The sequence below is a fragment of the Rhineura floridana genome, chromosome 3 (genome assembly GCF_030035675.1).
Source record: "Rhineura floridana isolate rRhiFlo1 chromosome 3, rRhiFlo1.hap2, whole genome shotgun sequence".
NCBI lineage: Eukaryota > Metazoa > Chordata > Lepidosauria > Squamata > Rhineuridae > Rhineura > Rhineura floridana.
Window position 1 is genome coordinate 32,329,759 of NC_084482.1, and position 24,089 is coordinate 32,353,847.

The window sequence follows — 24,089 nt, forward strand, 5'->3', positions numbered from 1 at the left end:
TGATACCATTGACCATGGTATTCTTCTGAGCTGGCTTGGTATTGGCGCTGGATGGGTATTGGCGGCACTGTTTTACAGTGGTTCTGATCCTATCTCCAGGGCCATTTTCAGAGAATAGCATTGGGTGATTGTCTTGCTGCCCCCTGACAGTTGTGCTGAGGGGGGTTCCACAGGGTGCCATCTTGTCCCTTAAGCTGTTTAACTTCATCAGGAGATTTTGGGACTAGGTGTCAAGCAGTACGCTGATGACACGCAGCTCTGGACCAGTGCCTGGACTCAGTAGTGGGCTGGATGAGGGCCAGTAAACTGAGTCTGAATCCTAGCAAGATGGAGGTGCTGTGGGTTGGTGGTTCCCAAGTTTGAATAATTGGTCAGTGGCCTGCTTTGGAAGGGGGTTGTGTTCCCTCTGAAAGAGCAGGCTCGTAGTCTGGGGATGCTCCTGGATCCATGTTGTTGCTAGATGCCCAGATGAGCTGAGTGGCTAGGAGTGCCTTTTACCAGTTGTGGCTGGTAAGACAGCTGTGGCCATTTCTGGACTGGGATAGCCTGACCACTGGTTTTGGGGTACAAAGCCCTATGCAACTTGGGACCAGGATGCCTGAAAAATCTTCATACCCCTTATATACCTAGTCGATCACTGTGCTCTGCAGGTGAGGGACTTCTGCAGATATCATCTTATCAGGCAGTCTTCTCTGCACAACATAGGAAGTGGACCTTTAGTGTTGTGACACCAACACTTTCCTCCCCTTAAATATTAGACAGGCACCATTTATGTTATCTTTTCGGCACCTACTGAAGACGTACTTTTTTCAACAAGCCTTTTAAGTGGACCTTAGCCCAGTCTGCGTCTGTGCTGGGATTACTTTTTAAAATGTTTTTAAAATTGTTTTTTAAAGATGTTTTGGTTTATTATATTTCAGCGTCTTTTGTTTGTAAGATGATTTAAAGTGCGTTTAGTGTTTTTGTTTGTTGTCCTGGGCTCCTTCTGGGAGGAAGGTGGGGGTATACATTTAATAAGTAAATAAATAAATAAAATAGCCCAGTGAACCACCACAATATTAACATGGGTGCCAAAGAAATATTGCCACTCTGTGCTTCACTGAGGCAGAGAATGCTTTGAGGGATAGCCCTCCACAAACCTGGGCAAGCTCCATTAAAACACATGGAAGAAAAAATGAGTGGACATTTCATCACATCAATAAACTCTTGGCAGCTTTTAGAATACAGTTCAAAAATGTTCATGGAAGCTTCTCTTTGCTGGCTTACAGGAGGAACATTTTCAGAGGTCGGAGAAGACGGGAAGATGACAGACTTCCAGTGAGTAATTTCTTGAGTTTAGTTCAGGGAATATTTGGACTGTAAAACAGCCTCTGTCACAGCACTAAATGTGCCCAAAAAGATTTCTGTTATTTTCCCAGATGGTTACTTGGACCATGCCCTCCTTATGCCTGAGCACTGATGTTTTTCTTCATCTGCATTGCATGTAACAGAATTAAATTCCCAAGATACATTGCTCTCAGTTTTCGATGAAAATGTTTATTGTCCTGGAATCTTGTTTTGTGTGAATTTCAATGGAATTTAGATATTTTCTTACTGAGTTGGTTTGCATATATATATATGTGTGTGTGTGTGTGTGTGTGTGTGTGTGTGTGTGTGTGTGTGTGTGTGTGTGTGTATACAGTTATTGTAAGGTGACATTGGTTTTGGGAAATGTTTGTGAGAAATATAAAAAACTGAAACATGTTGCTTCCATAAGTATTCAAGCTCCACACATTATTTGGGAGAGCCACCTTTTGCTGCAATAACAGCTTTTGGGGTAGGTGTGTACCAGCTTTGCACATGATGTTGGAGGGATTTTGGTCCATTCTTCTTGGCAGATTTGCTCCAGGTTGTTCTGGTTGGTTGGACGTCGCTTGTGGACCGCAATTTTCAAAGAGCACCACACATACTCAATGGGATTGAGATCAGGACTTTGTCTGGGCCGCTGTAGGACATTCACCTTTTTGTTTTTGAGCCACTCCAATGTTGATTTGGCCTCGTGCTTGGGATCATGGTCCTGCTGAAAAGTGAATTTCCTCCCAAGCTTCAGTTCTTTAGTGGACTGAAGCAGGTTCTCTTGCAGTATTTCCCTGTATTTTGCTCCATCCATTCTTCCTTCAGTTTTAACAAGATGCCCAGTCCCTGCAGATGAGAAGCATCACCACCTTACTTCACTGTAGGGATGATGTGTCTTGAGGCATGGGCAATGTTAGGCTTGCGCCACACATCACTTTGTGGCGGAAAAGCTCTAACTTCTTTTCATCGGATCACACAACCTTTTCCCACATTGCAGCTGGGGCACTCTTATGCTTTCTGGCAAACTCCAGATGTGCTTTCAGATGGTACTTTTTGAGTAACGGTTTCTTCTTGCCATCCTCCCATACAGGCCAGTGTTACGCAGAGCTCTTGATATGGTTCTGGTGCACCATTATTCCACTCACAACCACTGAACTCTGTAGCTCCTTCAAAGTGATTGTTGGCCTCTCTGTGGCTTCTCTCACAAGTCTCCTTATTTGAGCGCTGAGTTTTGAGGGACAGTCTTTTCTTGGCAGTGTCTGGGTGGTGAGATGCAGCTTCCACTTCTTGATTATTGATCCAACTGTGCTCACTGGAATATCCAAACACTTGGATATTATTTTGTACCTTTTTCCTAATCTATGCATTTGTATTACATTATCTCTCACTTCTGCAGAATGCTCTTTGGTCTTCATTTTCCTTCAGATCCACAGCCTGACCAATGATTCTTCAACAGTGGGGTTTTTATCCTGACAGTGTGACAGCAACTTTAATGGTTCACAGGTGGAGGCCAATAGTAAGGTGATTGTGTCCTCAATAGGACAATTTCTTTCATCTCTGTAATCTGGTAGCTTCCAAAGCACAGGGGTTGAATGCTTATGCAAGCAACTTGTTTCAGTTTTTTACCTTACAACAACTGATATTGAGTTCCAGTGTTTCAAAATAAAATATCACACAGAATGAAATTGCAATGTACCATTTGTAATTCAGTAATATGAGATCGTTGGTCAGGAGTCTGATTGCTTTTGCAAGGCACTGTATGCAAACTGTGGCTTAGCACAAACATCTGGATTCCTAAAGAGGAGATTGTGACTGCTTTTGCTCCTCCTTTGGTCCTGCTGCTGTGGGTGACGTCATGCCTTGGCTTAATATATCATCTGGACCTGGGCTTGCAGTCTTCTCACTCCAGACAAATCATGAGCTACAAACAAGGTTTGTTCTTGGGTTTCCTAGAGGAGGCATACCATGAACCCGGGTTTGAATGACATGCTAAGCCAAATTATGGCTTAGCTCACAGTAGTGCAGCAGGAGGAGGACTGAAATCTCTCCACTTGTTTTCTTGCTAAACCATGGTCTGGCTTAGCGTTGCATGTAAATTAGCTTGTTGTATTGCATAAATGTGGCTTGCAAGGGTAGCTGGATGGAGAGGAGAAGTCTGTGATTTGGTTCTTCTCTAGAGTGAGAATTAGTAGGAACATAATTATGTTACTCCTTTATAGTATATTAACAAGTTGTTTGTCTTCTAGCGGCCTCAGCCTTCAGTTGAAACTAAGACTTTGACACCAAAATTTGACTTGCTAGCCTCGAATTTCCCTCCATTGCCTGGTAGCATGATAAAAACGCAAGGAGATCCTGTCTTGGAGAGTAGGATGTCGGACATTGTTAAAGGAATAAGTAAAGAAAAGGTACCTAATTTCAACATTTGTATGCTGTACAGACCAAGAAGGAGAGGTTAATGAGATGCTTTTTGAGAAAATTAAAGCAAGTTTTCCTGTACTTCATATACTAGTAAGTGCCATAAAAATAGGCACAGAGAAACCCTAGTGTGTGTATGCCAGGAAGCCCAGATGGACTTGGGCCCCTGCATCTTGCATTGATGAAGGCACATTCTTGGGCAGAGAGCTGTCATTTGTCTTGCCCTAACCAGGGACACAGATTTTCCAATTTCTGCAAGGCTTGGAAAAGAGCATGAAGTAACTGGCCACTCTGAATCCAGTGACCAATAATAAAACAAACACATCCCTGCCTTAGGATGCTTGTCACCCAGTCCATAGCTTTCTCTTGCTTAAAGTGAGCACTATGTGTGGAGGGAATAGGACTGCTCAATGTCTGGGTGAGGAATCTGGGCCAGGATTATTTTAGTCAGTTTTGTAAATAAGCCCATTGAAGTTAATATCCTGCAAAATGGTTACTTTCCTTCTTGGAGCTAGCAGAAGAAGGATGGAGAGTAAAGATCAGGATCCCAGCATCCTGGTAGGTGTTACCACTGATGCATACCTGGGGGGGGGCTTTTATTTTTCTGGGTTGGAACCCAAAGCAGTGCTAAGTGCCTGATTATAGCCACCACTTCAGTATCTTACCATGCCCCTGTGTAGTATCACTTTGGAGCCTGCCATTGCCTACCAGGCCCACTGGTAGAGGAGACCCATTAGAGATCACTTTGCCCAAGCCTCTCTCAAACCTGGAACTAGCCCTGCAAAGAGGCCTGTCCCTCCTGCAGCAACTTGCTGCATTTCTATGCTGGGTGTGGAATAAATGGCTTTCCTGCTTTGGGAACATGGCTGGCCCCAAGGACACGGTAGAACCATCTGAGGCCCGCTCTAATGAATTTGCTAGGCACTTCCAGGATAAAATCTAGCATCTGCCAGGACTTAGACTCCAGTGTTACAGCAGATGAATCAAGTGAGGTATCCAGAGCACAGCCCTGTCCCGGTTTCTTGGATGAGTTTCAGTTGGTACAGCTTGAGGATGTTGACATGGTGCTTGGACAGGTTTGTGCAACCACTTCTGTGCTGGATCCTTACTCTTCTTGGCTAATAAAAGCTAGCAGGGATGGAACAGCCGGCTGGACCAGGGAAGTGATTAATTCCCCTCTGTGAGAGGGGGTGGTCCCTGGCTGCCTGAAAGAGGCAGTAGTGAGACCACTCCTGAAGAGGCCCTCCCTGGACCCAGAAAATCTTAATAATTATAGGCCGGTGGCAAATGTTCCATTCCTAGGCAAGGTCCTTGAATGAGTGGTGGCAGGCTAGCTCCAGGCACTCTTGGATGAGACTGATTATCTGGAACCAATTCAGTCGGGTTTCAGGCCTGGTTTTGGCACGAAAGCAGCCTTGGTTGCCCTGTATGATGACCTCTGTTGGGAGAGAGACAGGGAGGGTGTGACTCTGTTGATTCTCCTTGATCTCTCAGCAGCTTTCGATACCATCGACCATGGTATCCTTCTGGGACAACTGGCTGAGTTGGGAGTGGGAGGGACTGCATGGCAGTGGTTCCACCCCTACTTGGCGGGTTGGCTCCAGAAGGTGGTGCTTGGGGAACATATTCTCCAATATGGAGTTCCACAGGGGTCAGTTCTGTCCCCCATGCTGTTCAACACCTACATGAAATCGTTGGGTGTGGTCATCCTGAGTTTTGGAGTGCATTGCCATCAGTACGCCGGTGATACGCAGGTCTATTTCTCCTCCTCATCTTCAGGTGAGGCTGTCAATGTGCTGAACCGGTGCCTGGCTGAAACAGTGGACTGGATGAGGGCAAATAAACTGACGCTCAATCCAGACAAGACTGAGATGTTGTTAATGGGTGGTTCTTCTGACTGGATGGTGGATGTCCAACCTGTCCTGGATGGGGTCGCACTCCCCCTGAAAGAGCAGGTTCGTAGCTTGGGGGTTCTCCTAGAACCATCTCTGTCACTTGAGGCTCAGGTAGCCTAGGTGGCATGGAGTGCCTTCTACCATCTTCAGTTGGTGGCCCAGCTATGCCCCTATCTGGACAGGGATAACCTGGCTTCAGTTGTCCATGCTCTGGTAACCTCCAAGTTAGATTACTGCAATGCACTCTACATGGGTCTGCCTTTGAAGACGGTTCGGAAACTGCAGCTTGTGCAAAATGCAGCGGCCAGATTGGTAACAGGGACCAGACGGTTTGAACATATAAAACCGATTCTGGCCTGCTTGCATTGCCTGCCTGTATGTTTCCGAGCTCGATTCAAGGTGCTGGTTTTAACCTATAAAGCCTTACACGGCTTGGGACCACAATACCTGATGGAATGCCTCTCCCGACACGGACCCACCTGTACGCTATGCTCCACATCAAAGGCCCTCTTCCGGGTGCCTACTCGGAGGGAAGCTGGGAGTCTGGCAACAAGGGAGAGGGCCTTCTCAGTGGTGGCCCCCAAATTATGGAATGATGTTTTTGACGAGGTGTGCCTGGCGCCAACACTGTTAACTTTTCGGTGCCAGGTCAAGACTTTCCTTTTCTCCCAGGCATTTTTAACAGCATTTGAATAGTATGTGTTTTAACTTGCCTATTGGTTTTTATGGGTTTTAATTTGGTATGGTTTAAATTTGTCTACTTGTTTTTAATGTTTTTAATTGTTGTAAACTGCCCAGAGAGCTTCAGCTATGAGGCGGTTTATAAATGCAATAAATAAACAAACATGTTTAGTTTTCTATGGTGGAAGCACAGAAGGCACTGAGTGCTCTGTTGCTGCTCTGCCAATTCACTCACTTGTTGTTTGTTGCTATGTGTCTTCAAGTGGGACTCTCAAGTTTACCCTGAAGTAGGACAGGACAAAGCACAGGTCACTCCAAAACAAGCAGTTAGAAAGAAACAAAAGGTAGAAGAGAGTGTGAACGGGAAGGATTCTCCAGTGGTTGTGACCTGCAAGGTGTATGCTATGTTTGTTTTCTTGCCTGAGAACAACATGTCGTACACGTGCAACAAGTGCAAGCTTGTGGCACTGTTGGAAGAAAAGGTGAGAGGCCTGGAATGGCGGGTGGCCACACTGAGAACTATAAGAGAAGACGAAGAGTTCTTAGACAGAATGCTGGAACAACAGCAAAGAGACGTGGAGGTGGAAGAGCAAGGGCATGTGGTAGCAGAAGAGGAGACTGCTTTGGAAAGGAACAATGAAATGGAGGAAACTCTGTGGGAAAGGGTAACAGTTAGGAGCAGAAGAGCTAGAAGACACCCTTCACCAGTGGAACTATGGAACCGCTTTCAACCACTCGAGGAGGAGACTGGAGGACAGCCTGTGGTGGAAGAATTACAGGAGACCCCGTGCGACAAGGAGCAAGGGGCTGAAGCTCAGTCGAGCAGGGCCAATGAAACCACGCCCCACAACAAGATGAGAAGAGTACTAGTAGTGGGAGACTCCCTACTGCATGGGATCAAAACCCAAGTATGTAGAGAAGATCCATGGACTCGCCAGGTATGCTGTCTACCAGGAGGACAGATTAGAGATGTGACGGAAAGGTTGCCATCACTCATCAAGCCCACCGACAGGTATCCCTTTCTCCTCATCCATGTGGGAACAAATGATACAGCCAAATGGAGCTGTGAAGAAATCACATCAGACTTTAAAGCTCTGGGAAGCAAACTCAAGGACTTTGGGGCCCAGATAGTTTTTTCATCCATTCTTCTAGTGTTTAGAAGAGGAGTAGAAAGGGAAAGAAAAATACTCTGTGTGAATGAATGGCTACGAAGGTGGTGCAGATGTGAGAGATTTGGATTCTGGGACCACGGGCTATGCTTCCTAGAAGATGGACTGCTGGCAAGTGATGGGTTGCATCTCACAAGGACTGAGAAGAATGTGTTTGGCCACAGCATGGAGAAATTCATTAACAGGGCTTTAAACTGAATCCTATTTCTCTCATAGCTGCCCTCCCCAGTCCTAGCCTTCTTCTGATTTCTTGACTATTGTCTCCATTTGGTTAATGACTGTGCCCAAAGTATTGATAATCCTTGACAAGTTCAATGTCCTCATTGTCAACTTTAAAGTTACATAAATCTTCTGTTGTCATTACTTTAGTCTTTTTGACGTTCAGCTGTAGTCCTCCTGCTTTTGTGTTTTTCTCTTTAACTTTCATCAGCATCCGTTTCAAATCATTACTGGTTTCTGCTGGTAGTATGGTATCGTCTGCATATCTTAAATTATTGATATTTCTTCCTCCAATTTTCACACCTTCCTCTCGGTCCAATCCTGCTTTCCGTATGATATGTTCTGCATATAGATTAAACAAATAGGGTGATAAAATACACCCTTGTCTCACACCCTTTCCGATGCAGAACCGATTGGTTTCTCCATATTCTGTCCTTATAATAGCCTCTTGTCCAGAGTGCAGGTTGCGCATCAGGACAGTCAGATGCTGTGGCACCCCCATTTCTTTTAAAGCATTCCATTGTTTTCCATGATCTACACAATCAAAGGCTTTGCTGTAATCTATAAAGCACAGGGTGATTTTCTTCTGAAATTCCTTGGTCCGTTCCATTATCCAACATATGTTTGTTATATGATTTCTGGCGCCTCTTCCCTGTCTAAATCCAGCTTGGACGTCTGGCATTTCTCGCTCCATATATGGTAACAGCCTTTGTTGTAGAATCTTGAGCATTACTTTACTTGCATGGGATATTAAAGCAATAGTTCGATAATTACTGCATTCCCTGGGATCCCCTTTCTTTGGAATTGGGATATAAATCGAATGCTTCCAGTCTGTGGGCCGTTTAATAGTTTTCCATATTTCTTGACAAATTTTTGTCAAAATTTAGACAGATTAAGTGTCAGTAGCTTGTAGCAACTCTCTTGGTATGCCATCTGTTCCTGGTGATTTGTTTCGTCCAAGTATTTTAAGAGCAGCTTTTACCTCACATTCTAAAATTTCTGGTTCTTCATCATATGGTTCCTCCGTGAATGAATCTGTCATCCTTGCATCTCTTTTATAGAGTTCTTCAGTGTATTGCTTCCATCTTCCTTTTATTTCATCTCGGTCAGTCTGTGTTCCCCTGTTGATTATTCAGCATCTCTACTCATGGTTTAAATTTCCTTTTCATTTCTCTAATCTTTTGGAATAAGGCTCTTGTTCTTCCCTTTTTGTTGTCCTATTTCTATACAATAGCCTTTGACTCAATCAACAAGAACTGATTGTGGGATAAGCTCGCAGGGACCAACATTGATAAGATATTGTTGTTTCTGATCTGGGAATTTTACACAAACACATGTACGAGGATATAGTACAGATGGAAGACTGACAGAGGAAGTCAGTACCATCAGAGGAGTTAAACAAGGCTGTCTGTTAGCACCTCTTTTGTTTAATATTTATATTAATGACATGGTAACTGAGTTAAACTGCCCAGAGCATTTCCCTCCATCAACAGGTAACCGTAGAATTGCTATACTAGTATATGCAGATGACTTGGTACTGTTATCTATGAATAAAATTGGGCTGAAGAGAAGTCTGGGAAAACTTTATTATTACTGTGAAATAGAACAGCTTGTAATTAATTATGTGAAATCTAAAGTTATGGTTTTTGGCAGATGTCGCCCCAAGAATAACTGGGTTTTAGGTGGTAACAAGATAGAACAGGTTTCCTCCTTTAAGTATCTTGGAATATATTTTGATGAGAAAAACTCTTGGAATATTCATTTACAGAATGCTAAAATAACAGCACAGAGAACAATTTGAGCTATTCTCAAATTTTTTTACTCTAGGGGAGGCAGGTTGGTAAATCCTGCACTGAAAGTGTTCCTTGGGAAAGTGGCTCCCCAAATCCAATATGGTATTGAGATTTGGGGGATAAGGTAGAACAACTTGAAGGAGCTGGAAGTCTGCCAAAATAAATTGCTGAGACACTTACTGGCTGTACCCCCAGGGACCTCAGCCCCGTTTCTTAGGATAGAGACAGGCATGGTATTGGTTAAAGCTAGGGCGCAGAAGGCAGCCCTTCTGTATTATAAGAGGGTCCTGGACATGACGGAAGACCGTCTTCCAAAGCTATGCCCGAGAGAGCAATGGAGGAAGGGTGGATGGGCCAAGTCATGCCAAGAGTTGCTGAGATCTAAAAATCTCCCTCTGGACTTTTTTTTATCATCCCTGGACTCAAAAATAAACTGAGAGATTGGATATATAGGATGGATAACAATCAGGATTTAGGCCTAATCAAATCATCAATTTTTTCCCACTGGTACTACTTGTTGAAATCAAACTATGAAAGAGCCCAATATTTACAAATACTCACTTTCACCTCCCTGAGAATTGCATTTACAGAACTACATTTCCAAACTATGCCCTCAGCCATTTTGGATGGAAGATATAGGCGTGTCCCAAGAAATCTATGGTTCTGCATCTGTGGTGGGGGAGAGGTAGAGGATATTTCTCACTACTTATTATATTGCCACTTATATCAGACGTGTGACGCCCTTCCCTGGCTCTCCCTGTCAGGTTCCTACCTGCGCGTGGCTACCGCCTGTCATTAGGCACCACCAGGGACTCCACCAGTCCGGACCGCTCTCCCTTATGGTTTCTCTCCCCGCTCTAGCACAGATCTCAACAGATCCCCCTGCTAGGCAACCACCAGTAACGTCCCAATACTAGTATTCCCAGAGACTCTGAATACTGGTATTGTTATTCTCTTCACCGCTGCCACCATTTGTTACAGTTCCCCTTCAGCCTTGGTCATTACCTTACCCTCCCTTCTGGTCTGTGAAACCCCAGCCAAGGATCAGGCCTTTGGTAAACCAAATTAAGTATTTATTAAAGATAACAAAGCTAACAAGATTTCTTCTTAAGGCACATAAGCATATGGTTTTACTCAATACTAATCCGAACTCCACCTCCCTCCTTCTCCACTCTCTCCTGGCAAACAACTCTCTCAAACCCCACCAAGCAATCCACTCTTTCTCTTCTCCCCCCCAGATTCCACTCTCACTCTTCCCTTTATACATTCAGCCATTTTAAACACTCAGCCAATCATCTCGCATTCTACTGCCCATTCACTCCCCCTCTTTCACTCCACTTACCATGTATCTTCTAAACAACCAACACTTACCATATATACATTAATATAGGAACATCACATTTCCCCCCCCTTAAAACAACGGCAGAGTATTATTCCTGTTCCAGGATTTATACGTCACGTTAACAAATAAAAGTCTCTATGGGGAAAATGTCTTTCTTTGTTCCTCCCTCTGGTCACGTCACTGCAGTCCCAGCCACTTGCCTGGAAAGTCCATCGGCCAGTACATTGTCCTTGCCTTTTATGAACTGGAAGTCCACTTGATAGTCCTGTAGGGCCCAGGACCACCTCTGCAGCATAGTGTTATGGTTTTTCATAGTCTGCAACCATAACAAGGTCCGATGATCCGTAGTCACTGTGAATCTTCATCCCCACACGTATGGGCGCAACTTGTTCAGTCCCCACACGACCGCTAGGCACTCCTTCTGGACCGACGAATAGTTTTTCTCCCTTGGCGTCAGCTTGCGACTCAGGTACGCCACAGGATGTCTGGTGCCTTCTCTCTCCTCCAGCAAGACGACTCCCAGTGCCAGGTCTGATGCATCTGTAGCCACGATGAATGGTTTCTCATAGTCTGGTGCTATTAATATGGGTCCTTGGCACAAGGCTTGCTTCAGTAGATCAAAAGCCTTCTGACATTCATCCGTCCATACCACACGCTCAGAACACTTCTTCTTTGTTAATTCATGCAAGGGGGTTGCTATTTCCCCAAAATTTCTCACAAACTTCCTATAAAACCCAGCCACACCCAGAAATGCCCTTACTTGTTTTTTGGTTAAGGGGATCGGCCACGCTTGTATTGCCTCCACCTTGCTCCATAAGGGGGTGATTTTCCCACTCCCCACCTTATGTCTTAAATAAATTACTTCTTTTAGTCCAAACTGGCATTTCTTAGCTTTTATTGTGAGGCCTGCTTTTCTTAAGGCCTCCAATACTGTTGTCAGGTGTTGGACATGCTCAGGCACCGACTTGCTAAAAATGGCCACGTCATCAATATAGGCCACTGCAAAATCTGACATGCCTCGCAACACAGTATTGATTAGCCTCTGAAATGAACTTGGTGAGTTCCTTAGTCCCATGGGTAAGGTCACAAACTCATATAACCCATCTGGTGTACTGAAGGCAGTTTTGGCTCTGGATTGTTCGTCTAGTTCCATTTGCCAAAATCCTTTACAGAGATCTAGTGTAGAGATAATGGTTGCTGCCCCCAATAACTCTAACATTGCGTCTACCCTAGGCATAGGATACGCATCTGGGACAGTAATTTTATTGATTAGCCGATAATCAATGCAAAATCTTGTCGTTCCATCTTTTTTCGGAACCAGGACAATACTTGAGGCCCAGGGACTGATGGATTCCCTGATCACTCCTAATTCCAGCATATCTTCCACCTCCTTTTTGATCTCATTCAAAACTTTCCCATTCACACGGTACGGAACAGATCTGATTGGGGCATGATCTCCAGTATCAATGGAATGTATAACTATACTGGTTTGGCCAGGTTTGTTGCTAAAGAGATTCCTATAGGTTTTCAAAACTCTCAGAATCTCTTCTTTTACTTCCTCCTTCACCTCCTCTGACCATTCCACTTGATCTACCCCTCCTTTGTCTTTGCTTTCCTGTACCAAATCTGGAAGTTCAGGCCCACTTCCCTCAGGGAATAAGGTAACTTGCAACACCTGTGCATCCCTGGTATGGTAAGGCTTCAACATATTTACATGAACCACTTTGTTTTTGTTTAATTGGTCTGTGGTAATTACATACGTCACTGTGTCAAGCCTTTCTCTGATGGTATATGGTCCTTCCCAGTTAGCCTGTAATTTGTCCTGGGTATGAACGCCATAACCATATCTCCCACATCATACACACGTTCCCTGGCTGTTCTGTCATACCAGTAACGTTGCTTCTCCTGTGCTTGACTCAAATTCTTTTACACCATCGCCATCATTGATGTTAATTTATTGCGGAATTCCAATACAAAATCTACTACAGATGTTTTGTACTCTCCCAGGGTTCCTTCCCATGAATTTTTTAATAGTTCCAAAGCTCCCCTCACTTTTCTAGTGAACATGAGTTCAAAGGGTGAGAAGCCTGTTGACTCCTGAGAGACTTCTCTGTATGCAAACAAGAAGCATCCCAACCGTTCATCCCAGTCTTGTGGGTGATCTTGAACATAGCTTCTGATCATGCCCTTCAAAACGCCATTGAATCTCTCTGTTAACCCATTAGTGGCGGGATGGTAAGTAGTGGTCTTTAGATGTTTTAGACCACAACATTTCCACATACATTGTATCACTTCTCCCATGAATACACTGCCTTGATCCGTCAGCACTTCATGAGGGAAACCCAGCCTCATAAAGATTTTTAATAAAGCCTCTGCCACTACAGGGGCTTCCACGGATCTTAGTGCTTCTGCGTCTGGGTACCTGGTGGCAAAATCCACCACCACCAATAGATATTTCTTGCCATGCCTTGTGGGTTTGGAAAAAGGGCCCACCAAATCTATCCCCACTCTATAAAAGGGTTGTCCAATTATAGGAAGGGGCTTTAAGGGTGCCTTGGTCTTTACTCCACTTTTTCCCACCTTTTGGCATATTCCACAAGATAGACAATGTTGTTTTACATCTTTGGAGATGTTTGGCCAATAATAGTGTGCAGCCAATCTCCTCTTGGTCTTTTTTATTCCCAGATGTCCTGCACATGGGACATCGTGGGCTACCTCTAGCAATCTGGTTCTGTATTTGCTAGGTACTATCAATTGCTTCACTGGTTCACATTCATCCTTTCTCTCAGCAGGCATCCACAGTCGATATAAAATCCCATTCTCACACACAACTTGATTCCTCAGTTTGTCAGTGAAAGGAATCTGTTGGGTCAGAGCTTGTTCCTTTATCTGCTTCAAACTTATATCTTTTTGCAGCTCTTCCCTGAATTGATCTGCCTCATCATTATCAGAGACCACTTGATACAGTTTGTCTCCTTCAGCAGGCCTGCTAGTGGTTGCTATGGTGACCTGAGGCTGGTTAACAGATTCCACCCTGTTTGTTTCAGCCCCCCTTAATATGGCTTCTTTTTCTCTGCCAATTTGGTGTCTGGTCACTACATAGATCTTTCCTTGGGCGCCCATTACATCTCTTCCCAGTATTACTGGTTCTTGTTGCTGGGCATTAATGCCTACTTTATATCGGCCCTCTCGGCCTCTCCAAGTCATTTCCACCAGGGCCACAGGCAAACTTTCTGGTTGACCCCTCACTCCTTGGATAGTCACAGTTTCCTGAGGTAATATTACCTCAGATTTTATTAAATCTGGCCTCAGTAATGTCTGAGCGGCATCAGTATCAATAATTTGCCCCTTGTACACTCACTTCCTCTCTCAGACTTGAATCAAAGTCTGTTACTTCTGTCCAGTTTATCTGGCAGAACTGAACCTTTTTCGCTGTTTCTAAAGCCTTGGGCTCTGTTTTCACTGCCCTTGTCTGAGCAGGATTACTAATGGGGTTGGCAACCTCACATTGAAAACGTAGGTGCCCCGGTCTACCACATTTGTAGCATAATTTCTCCTCACTTTTAGGGTACACAGATCCACTCCGGGGTGTCCTGTGCCCTTCAGATTTTACTGGAGGACTCACTCTCTGTGGTACCACATCCCTTCTGCCAGCGTTATATGGTCTGGGTTTAAAATCTCTTGATGTTTTCCCCACCCAGCCAGTTCTGTTGGAGGCGAAGTGATCCGCCATCTCTGCGGCCTCCTGCACCGATGTAGGGGAACGGTCTTTGACCAGGAGCCTTATTTCTGGTGGTAACTGATGGTATAATTGATCCAATATCATGAGGTTTTTCACCTCCTCCACAGACTGAGCTTTTGCACTTGTCAGCCATTTCCCAAATATGTCCATCAGTTTTGCCCCCAGCTCCACGAAAGACCTCCCTGTCTGTATCTGGCAGTTTCTGAAAAGCTTTCTAAAATAATCAGGCCCCAGTCTGAATCTTTTAAACACTGCTTCTTTGAATTCAGCATAGGTGACGGGCCTATCTGAGGGGAAATATTGGTATACCTCAGCCAATCCCCCTTTAATCAGGTTTGATAAATACTGCATGTATTTATCTTCAGGTAGCCCCCACAACTGAGCTGCTTTTTCAAAGGTGCTGAGGTAAATTTGAGGATCTTGACCAGGCTCATAGACAGCAAAGTCCTTTGGAGTAATTTTTATTTTTGCTCCATCTCTGTCCTTTCTTGTTTCATCAGAATGAAACTTCTCTCTTTCAAATTTTAACTTTTCTACTTGTAATTCGGCATCCACTGCTCGTTGCTTCTCCCTCTCCTCAAACCCCATTCTCAACTTCTCAGTTTCCAACTCCCTCTGTTTGTCTTTTTCCTCAGCCTCAAAGACCCGCTGTTTGTCTTTTTCCTCAGCCTCCATCCTCATTCTCTCAGTTTCCACCCTCAATCTCTCAGCTTCCAACTCCCTCTGCTTGTCTTTTTCCTCAGCCTCCCATCTTAACTTCTCTCTCAAGTACTCTATATAAGCGGGATTGCTTAAATATCCTTCTGGGGTCTCTTCCCTGACAGGTTGTTTTTGCTGGGCAGTTGCAAATCCTATAAGTGCTACCCTCAATTCATCTACCCCTTTACCCTCATGAGGTAAATTGAATGTTATGCACTTCTCCACCAGCTCCTCTCTTTTCATTTTTATGTATTCAGCCATGGTGTTTGAGTTCACTCACTCTTTGCCACACACTCTTTGCCAGTCACTCTCACAAGTAATCTTGTTTTGTTATTTCTGTTTGCCACACAACTATTAGGGATTGTCTAGTATTCGTATCTCACTGCTACAGCCAACACCTGTGACGTAGTCTCCTTTGTTTGGATCTGGATTCTCTGTTGTTCGTATCCCACCGCTACTGCCACCACGTGTCTGCACTTTGTTATTGTATATATACACCTTTTTGGTTTGTGATGGCTTTACAATAAAATACAATAAATACAATAAAAATGGAACTAAAAAACCCTATTGTAATAGTTCTCTTTGTCCTTACGTACTAGTCGCTGTATTGTTGCATTTAGGGTTCTGACCGTGTTTCTATCGCCTCTTGCTTTTGCTTTCATTCTCTCTTTAACCATTTTAAGAGTTTTTCATTCATCCATTGAGGTCTTTCTCTCTTTTTAACTAGAGGTATTGTCTTTTTGCATTCTTCCCTGATAATGTCTCTGACTTCACTCCATAGTTCTTCTGGCTCTCTGTCAACTAAGTTAAAAGCCTCAAATCTGTTCCTTATTTGATCTTTATATTCTTCTGGGATGTTATTTAAATTGTATTTTGCCATTATGATTGCTTTGTTGCTTTGTTAGTCTTTAGCTTTATTCTGATTTTCAATACGACCAGTTCATGATCTGTACCGCAGTCTGCTCCTGGTCTTGTTTTTGCAGAAAGTATGGAACTTCTCCATCTTCTGCTACCTATATAATCAATTTGATTCCTATATTGACCATCTGGTGATGTCCACGTGTACAGTTTTCTTTTCGGTTGCTCGAAAAATGTGTTTGCAAGAAACAAATTATTCGCTTCACAGAATTCAATAAGTCTTTCTCCTACTTCATTTCTGTCTCCTAAGCCCAATTTCCCCACAATTCCTAGTTCTTCTCTGTTCCCTACTTTTGCATTCCAATCCCCCATGATTATCAGCACATCTTGTTTTGGTGTGTGATCAATTTCTTCCTGTACTTCTGCGTAAAATCTCTCCAATTCTTCTTCTTCTGCGTTTGCCGTTGGAGCATAAACTTGGATGATGGTTATGTTAATAGGTTTCCCATTTAATCTCATTGATATCACTCGCTCAGACCTTGTGTTGTAGCTCCTAATTGCTTTTGCTACATCACTTCTCACTATTAAAGCAACCCCGTTTCTTCTTGATTTCTCACATCCTGCATAAAATATTTTGTAGTTGCCTAATTGAAAATGTCCCATTCCTGTCCATTTTAATTCACTCACGCCAAGTATTGTATGTTTTTATTTTGTACGTCGCCCAAAGTGGCTGGACAGCCAGCCAGATGGGCGACTAATAAATTTAATAAATAAATAAATATTGTAATGTTGATGTGTTCCATTTCTTGCTTGACAATTTCTGACTTTCCCTGGTTCATGCTTCTCACATTCCATTTTCCTATTGTGTGCATCGTACAACTCCGGACTCTCCTTTCACATCTGTGCGCATCAGCCTCTGGGCTTCCTTTCAGCTTTGATTCAGCTGCATCATTAGTCACAGCGCTACTCGTACTTGTCCTTTGTTCTTCCCCAGTAGCTTGGTGAGTGCCTTCTGACCTAGGGGTCTCATCTTCCAGCACTATCTCGTGTTGCATTTTGGATACTCTGTTCATAGGGTTTTCATGGTAAGAGGTATTCAGAGGTGGTTTACCATTGCCTTCCTCTGAGTTTGGATGCATCTTAGTCTGGTGTCTCAGGTTTGACCATTCTGCCTTGGGTGACCCTGCTAGGAGTCTAGCCTCTTGGTGTAGACTCCTGACGGCATTACTCTCAGCTTCTTCAACACTCTCAACCCCCCTCACCATGTTAAGGTGTGCATCCTAAAGGGGGAATTCACTCACTCACCTGCATGCAATTTCTGATAACTACGGCTATTAGACTAGTGCTTTAAATACAAGGCTGGTTTCACCTCTGCTTTGGTTGTTGGTGTGTGTATTTACCCTGTACAGTGTTCGGTATAAAGGTGCACCTGTTTTTAGACACTTCTCGTGTGCTCTGCCTTGTAATCAATCCTTTTAATGGATACAATACAGGTTCAATTGAATGACATTCCTGCTTTAAAATGTCTGGTTACCCCTTTTGTCTATAGTAGTGACTTATATGAGCTGTTGTTAGAATTGTTGCAAACTTCACTCCCTTTGTTTGCTCCCTCTAGGAAAACAAAGAGTTGCCAGTCAGTTGTCTAGCATCTACTCAGGAAGAACGGGGCCAAAATACTGTTCAGCCTGTCATGAGTGCCAGTTCTCCCTGTGGGATTGATGTTCCTGGATTAAGGTATGAAGAGAAGCCTGGAATTATCTAGCTGCATTGCAAGGGAAGGGGAAATATATTTCTTTTTGTTAAAGTGTTAGTGGTCTTTTCTGCTAGTGGCCCACTCCAAGTGACATGCAGTCAATAAAAAGGAAAACCAAGAAAAAAACAAATTACAATAAGCGATAGTCAACTAACATGTTGCGATAGTGGAAACCAGTGCAAAGATTTCCACTAATGCAACAGAGTTCCTCCCCCTGCACCTTCCCCAGATATGCTCTGGAGGGTCATCTACTATCAATAATAGCTTGGGCAGAAAGTTGCAGTGAGTGCAGCTACTAAAAATGCTCTGCGTTGTGTCTCTTAATTGATAATTGGTTTCTGCACTTCGTACGAAGTAGTTCCGTGGTGCTGTCTGTGTGCTCGGATTTCTGGTAACAGACTGGTACTCTTGTTTTGGGTAAAAGCTACTGTGGTGCAATAATCTGGGTCCCCAGAACATCCTTTTAAAAAGGCAACAGTTCTCAAGAGCATTAAGAACAAGCAGATTAACAGGGTTGCACATGGACTCAGTTCACACATAACACTAAGCCCAACAGTACCTTTGCATGACTGAGCAAGCATGCGGGTCCCTGCAGCAAAGACTGTGGCTGTAGCAGTTCTCCCCCAGTCCTACTGTAGCACCCAGGGCTAAGCCATAGTTTGGCTTACAGCAGTATCAGTAGAAATGGGATGGAGCAAATTAACACTGTGTTTGAGGCCTCTGTTGAAGCAGCCAGAGTTTCTGGTGAGGCCTTGCGAGGCTGTGACACCTTCCCCCCTTTGCTCGGCCTACTGAGGAGAGTAGAAGGGCACAAAGTCTAAAATACTTTTCAATATTAATCACAAACCATGCCCCTAAATAAGAGCATAGTGAAGGCTTATGATGAGATGGACCTAGGAACACACAAGGTTGCTGATGCTTAATAATAATAATAATAATAATAATAATAATAATAATAATAATAATAATAATAATAAATTTATTAGTCGCCCATCTGGCTGGATGTCCAGCCACTCTGGGCGACGTACAAGATAAAAACAATACATTAAAACGTTAACATTTAAAACCATAACAATAAAAACCTAACCCACCCCAAAAGCCTGCCTGAAGAGCCAGGTCTTTAAGGCCCGGTGGAAGCTCATCATAGAAGGGGCATGGCGGAGATCATTTGGGAGAGAGTTCCACATGGTGGGGGCCACTATTGAAAAAGCCCTCTCTCTAGTCCTCACCAGTCTAGCTGTTTTAACCAGTGGAATCGAGAGAAGGTCTTCTGAGGCTGATCTTGTTGAGTGGCATCCCTGACGATGCTGGAGGTGCTCCTTCAGATAGACTGGGCTAAAACCGTATAGGGTTTTAAAGGTCAAAACCAACACCTTGAATTGGGCCCAGTAAGCAACCGGTAGCCAGTGCAACTCCTTCAGCACTGGAGTGATGTGATCTTGCCGGCGGCTGCCTTTAATCAGACGAGCCGCCGCATTCTGTACCAGTTGCAGCTTCCGGACCGTTTTCAAGGGTAACCGCACGTAGAGCGCATTACAGTAATCTAGGCGAGAGGTGACCAGCGCATGTACTACCGATGGGAGCAGATGGTTGGGAAGGTAGGGGCGCAGCCTCCGTATCAGATGGAGTTGATACAGCGCCGCCCGGCTCACAGCCGAGACTTGAGCTTCCATGGTCAGCTGGGAGTCAAGAATGACCCCCAGGCTGCGGACCTGGTCTTTCAGGGGCAGTCGTACCCCGTTGAGCACCAGGTCCACATCCCCCAGCCTTCCCTTGTCTCCCACAAACAGTACCTCGGTTTTGTCAGGGTTCAGCTTCAGTTTATTCCTTCCCATCCAGCCACTCACCGACTCCAGGCACTTGGATAGGGTTTCTACAGCCAACCTCGGTGAAGATTTAAATGAGAGATAGAGCTGCGTGTCATCCGCATACTGATGACATTGCAGCCCAAATCTCCTGATGATTGCCCCCAGCGGCTTTATATAGATGTTAAACAGCATCGGGGAGAGGATGGAACCCTGTCGCACCCCACAAGTGAGAGGCCAAGGATCCGAAACCTCATCCTCCAATGCCACTCTTTGGAACCTACCAGAGAGGAAGGAATGGAACCACTGCAATACAGTGCCCCCCATACCTAACCTCTCCAGGCGGTCCAAGAGGATAACGTGGTCAATGGTATCGAAAGCCGCTGAGAGATCCAGGAGGACAAGGAAGGTGCATTCGCCCCTATCCCATGCCCTCCTCATATCATCTACCAAGGCGACCAGGGCTGTTTCAGTCCCATGTCCAGGCCTGAAGCCCGATTGAAATGGATCCAGATAATCCGCTTAGGGAACCATCTTAATAGCAAGAGCCATGGTTTGGCTTAGCATTATACCATGAGCCCAAGTTCAGACGTTTCTCCCTAAGACAAACAAGTGATAAGCCAAAAACAAACTTTAGTTACAGCTCATGGTCTGGAGCGAGACAAACCACAAGCCCACGTATGATGTAATACTAAGCCAAACCATGGCTTAGTCCTGGGTAACAAAGCAGGACCGGAAAGGGGCACTGCAGCCACAGTCTTTGCTTTGTTTTCTCATTCACGTTCAGCTGTTGTTTGGTTTAGTGCTACATACAAACTGGGCCATTATGTATTTTTTATGCATATGAATGCAAAAATGTGCTGCTTATTTAAATAGCACTTAACAACACAAAAGGTGCAACGCTGATGAGATTATGATTAATTATGTGAGAGTGAGCTGGAACTGTGTGTGTGATGCATTCAACATAAATCTGTGGCTCCCTTAAATATGTTCTCATACTTGGAAAATTATTGCTTGGGTGCAAGAAGTCATTTTTAAGAACTTCAGCTAGTTCCTTTGTAAGATGTAATATAAAACTCTTGTTATATTTACTAGTGCCACTGAGCCAGATAAGAAGTTGGAAGAGGTCCATATACAGAAAGAGGTTGCAAGCCAGACTTCACCACCTTCATCCGTGTGTCCCCTTAGTACTGTAAAATCACCTAGGACAAACACCACTTCATCTACAACCAATACAAATACAATGCCTACTGTGACAGTTCAGGTAAGGGTATGAACTTTCAGTGGGTTTTGGATGATTTTAATAAATGATCTTTGAGACTATATAGTAACAGACCTTGGGGAATGTGGGAGTTTCACCCATATATTTGCAATAAAAAATTGTGTGCTTGGATGGTGGGGGCAGAGTGAAAAGAGCAAACTTGTGCACTGACTAAAAAGAAACTACTTGCTTTTTACTTTGAAAGCTCACCTGCATACTGTCCTTTTATCTTCTATTCTGATAAACTAAAATCTTTGTCTTTGGCACCCAAAGGAACCCCGGAAGCTCAGTTATGCTGAAGTCTGCCAGAAACCCCCAAAGGAGATAGCTCCAGTTCCTGCTCAGCCACTTAGGGAGCTGCGTACCAATGTAACTTCTCCTGCCAAAACAGAAGAAAATGGCACCCTTGAAAGATCTGGCGAGAAGGCACATGAAAAACCTGAAGGGCGGGTGAAGGACTTTGTTGTCTTCAGGGGCAATGGGCCTCCTAAAGGAGCTGCCGGAAAAATCAGGGAACAGAGGCGCCAATGTGGGCGCAGGTCTTCTCCTCAGGGAGCGCCTCGGCGTGTTGGCAAGGAACAGTATGTGCCACCGCGATCACCAAAGGAAAATTGATGAAACTTTATTTAATCATAACCATGGACTAAAGAGCAGTAGAGGAGAAACTGGCCAGCTGTGAGAAATTTAAATATGGGAAAAGTGGACACTGAATTCAAGAGCACAGAGTTTGTGGTGTGTGAGTGCTTGAAGGGGTCCCAATATTCATCTCAAAGTGATATATAAAATGCTGGAGGAATTGAATCAATATAAATATGATAAAGATTATAATTTTTGTAACTTTTTTGTTTTTAATTTGCAGCAGATTTCCTGCCCGAACTAGAGTCTTGGGTTATGAATTAGTTTGTTGAATATGAGGAACAAATACACACTTTAGCATATTCCTCACATGGAGAAAGAGGGGGCAAAATAATATTTTTTTTGAAAAAAGCATTTCTGTAAAACTTACAAATTACTTTTTAAAATCTATTTAATGTATGGCTTGTAGGATGATGTGTATGCCATTAATGGCCTTGCATTACAAATCAGCCCCAAAACTGACGTGCTTGGTCAGTATGAATGAGCGTAGCCACATACTTGTTATGTCATGATTTAGTCACTGATGATAACTGAATGTACTACTGTAGTATTTTGTGTTTTGGAAATATAGTCTTTGACCTTACTAATTTTGGTCAGCTTTTAAAAAGATATGATTTTAGTTTGGATTATACAAACAGCAAGATTAGTAAACAAGAATAGTGAGCAAAGTTTTAATTTGTACTTGCTTTCCCTCTAATTAGGGATTGTGTTAGTCTTCCCTATTGCTTTAGTATTTTCTCTAAATCTTTATTACAGAATTATGCCCATCTATCTGGAGTGGTTGTTCCAGTACTGATGCAGGACTAATACAGGAAAAGTGCACAGTAAACATTCTGTTGATATCACATTTAATGAAGCTGGACTTTCAGCTCTTCAGTATGCTGAATTGTGTAGAAATGAGGCAAGTAAGTTTGAGGTTTGGCTTTGATGTAATACGTTGACAGGCCTCTATAGAGTGGCTTACATTGATGCACTGAAAAAGCTCTTTCTACTCAAAAGGCACTTTATACTGTATTGGAGATCAGGTTTTGCTTAGAGAGAAGACTCTTGAACAGCAAGTTTAGTAACTAGGTTTCCTCGGTTATTAGAGCTGATAGCCATGGAAACTTTTAAGTTAGGTTGGGAAAACTTGGAGAGGACTTTTACATAGCTTTATGTTAATTAGATTAACAACATTGTGTAATAAGCAGATTGGTGTATAAACCGGTAACTGTAGTAAGAAAAGGAGTAAGAAAACTACAACATGTTAATCTGCCAAAATTTACATGCTAGGGTTCAAGGTTCTGTATTCAAGTGTTAGGGAAATGTACCTTGCAGCAACAAACTGTACCTCTTTCTTTAGTTAATAGCAAGTATAACAAATCTAAAGTTGTTAGTTGTGAACACTGGAAAACTCAGTTGCGAGATACCACCACATCTTAATTCATGTATGCTAGTGATGACTTTAAAATGTCAGTGGCAGATAATTAACTGTGAAAATGTTCGTCTTCTGATTTTCTTAGCCAGATAACCCTTGGCAATTTTGACTCAGTAGGCATTCTCTATCAATGACTTCGAGAACACTCATATCTATTTTTATAAGTATATATATATATATATATATAAAGTTAGATTTGTCATTTCTCTAACTTATTATTCAGCTTGGCAATCACTTTTTTGATTTGATTGAGAAGTGTATATGTACTTACGCAGTTGATATTCTTTTTCTACGCATGTTATTAATGATTACTCATTTTAAACTACCTGTGCTGGGTTTGGCATAAATTACACAAATCATTGATCACGTCTGTAAACACACAGAAAACCTACTTTGGTTTACTCATAATGCTATTTTTCTATGGATATAACCCACGAAAGGTGAAAATATTTAAAGTGTTAAGAACTCTGCAAAATGTATGAAAGACTACTTAACATCTTTTTTTAAAATGTCATAAATCTAATTACTGCACTTGGAATAGAAAAAATGTTGAACTGCTACAGTTATACTTAGGGTAGCTGTACACAAGATGTATGTGAATTTATAAGAGCTGACAGTAGTTCTGAAAACATGACATGTGGTTGCTGTTCAGAAAGAATGTAGTTCTTAGGAAAGAGGCTAGAGAAAAAAAGTTAATTGGCAATGTATGTGAAATCTAACCCTGTGTATGCGTCTACATTTGGATGGAATCCTTGTTCGAAGGCAGTTCAACTTAAAATGTAACTCTTTGCTTTATTGGATGTTAAAACAAGTATAGCTCACAATATTTTTCTTGTGAGGCAAAAAACGACTTTCAGAAGGGATGTGGTACACATCCTGAATGTGTGTGCGTGTATGGTCTCCCCTGCCCCCCCATGTGGGTTACGGCTCTTGTGCAATGTACGTGTCAGTGTGTAAAAACAGCTTTTTCCAATGTAAAATTACTAGCCTTGAGGGCTTAACATAACTGAAGTATGGTAGCTATCAGCTCAATTAACATGGCATCCCACCCACCCACCCTGTCTGCTAT

General features: G+C 43.3%; 1 protein-coding gene across 1 annotated transcript in view; it reads left to right on the forward strand.

Moving 5' to 3' along the window:
* Positions 1–23,235, forward strand: part of LARP4 (La ribonucleoprotein 4) — a 64,837-nt gene extending 41,602 nt beyond the window's left edge. Inside the window, 7 exon segments of the mRNA XM_061615248.1 lie at positions 1,269–1,317; positions 3,582–3,740; positions 17,764–17,882; positions 20,802–20,970; positions 21,241–21,469; positions 21,472–21,585; positions 21,588–23,235. Of these exon segments, the coding sequence (XP_061471232.1) occupies positions 1,269–1,317; positions 3,582–3,740; positions 17,764–17,882; positions 20,802–20,970; positions 21,241–21,469; positions 21,472–21,585; positions 21,588–21,646 (898 nt within the window). The 3' untranslated portion in view covers positions 21,647–23,235.
* The last annotated feature ends 854 nt before the right edge of the window (positions 23,236–24,089 follow it).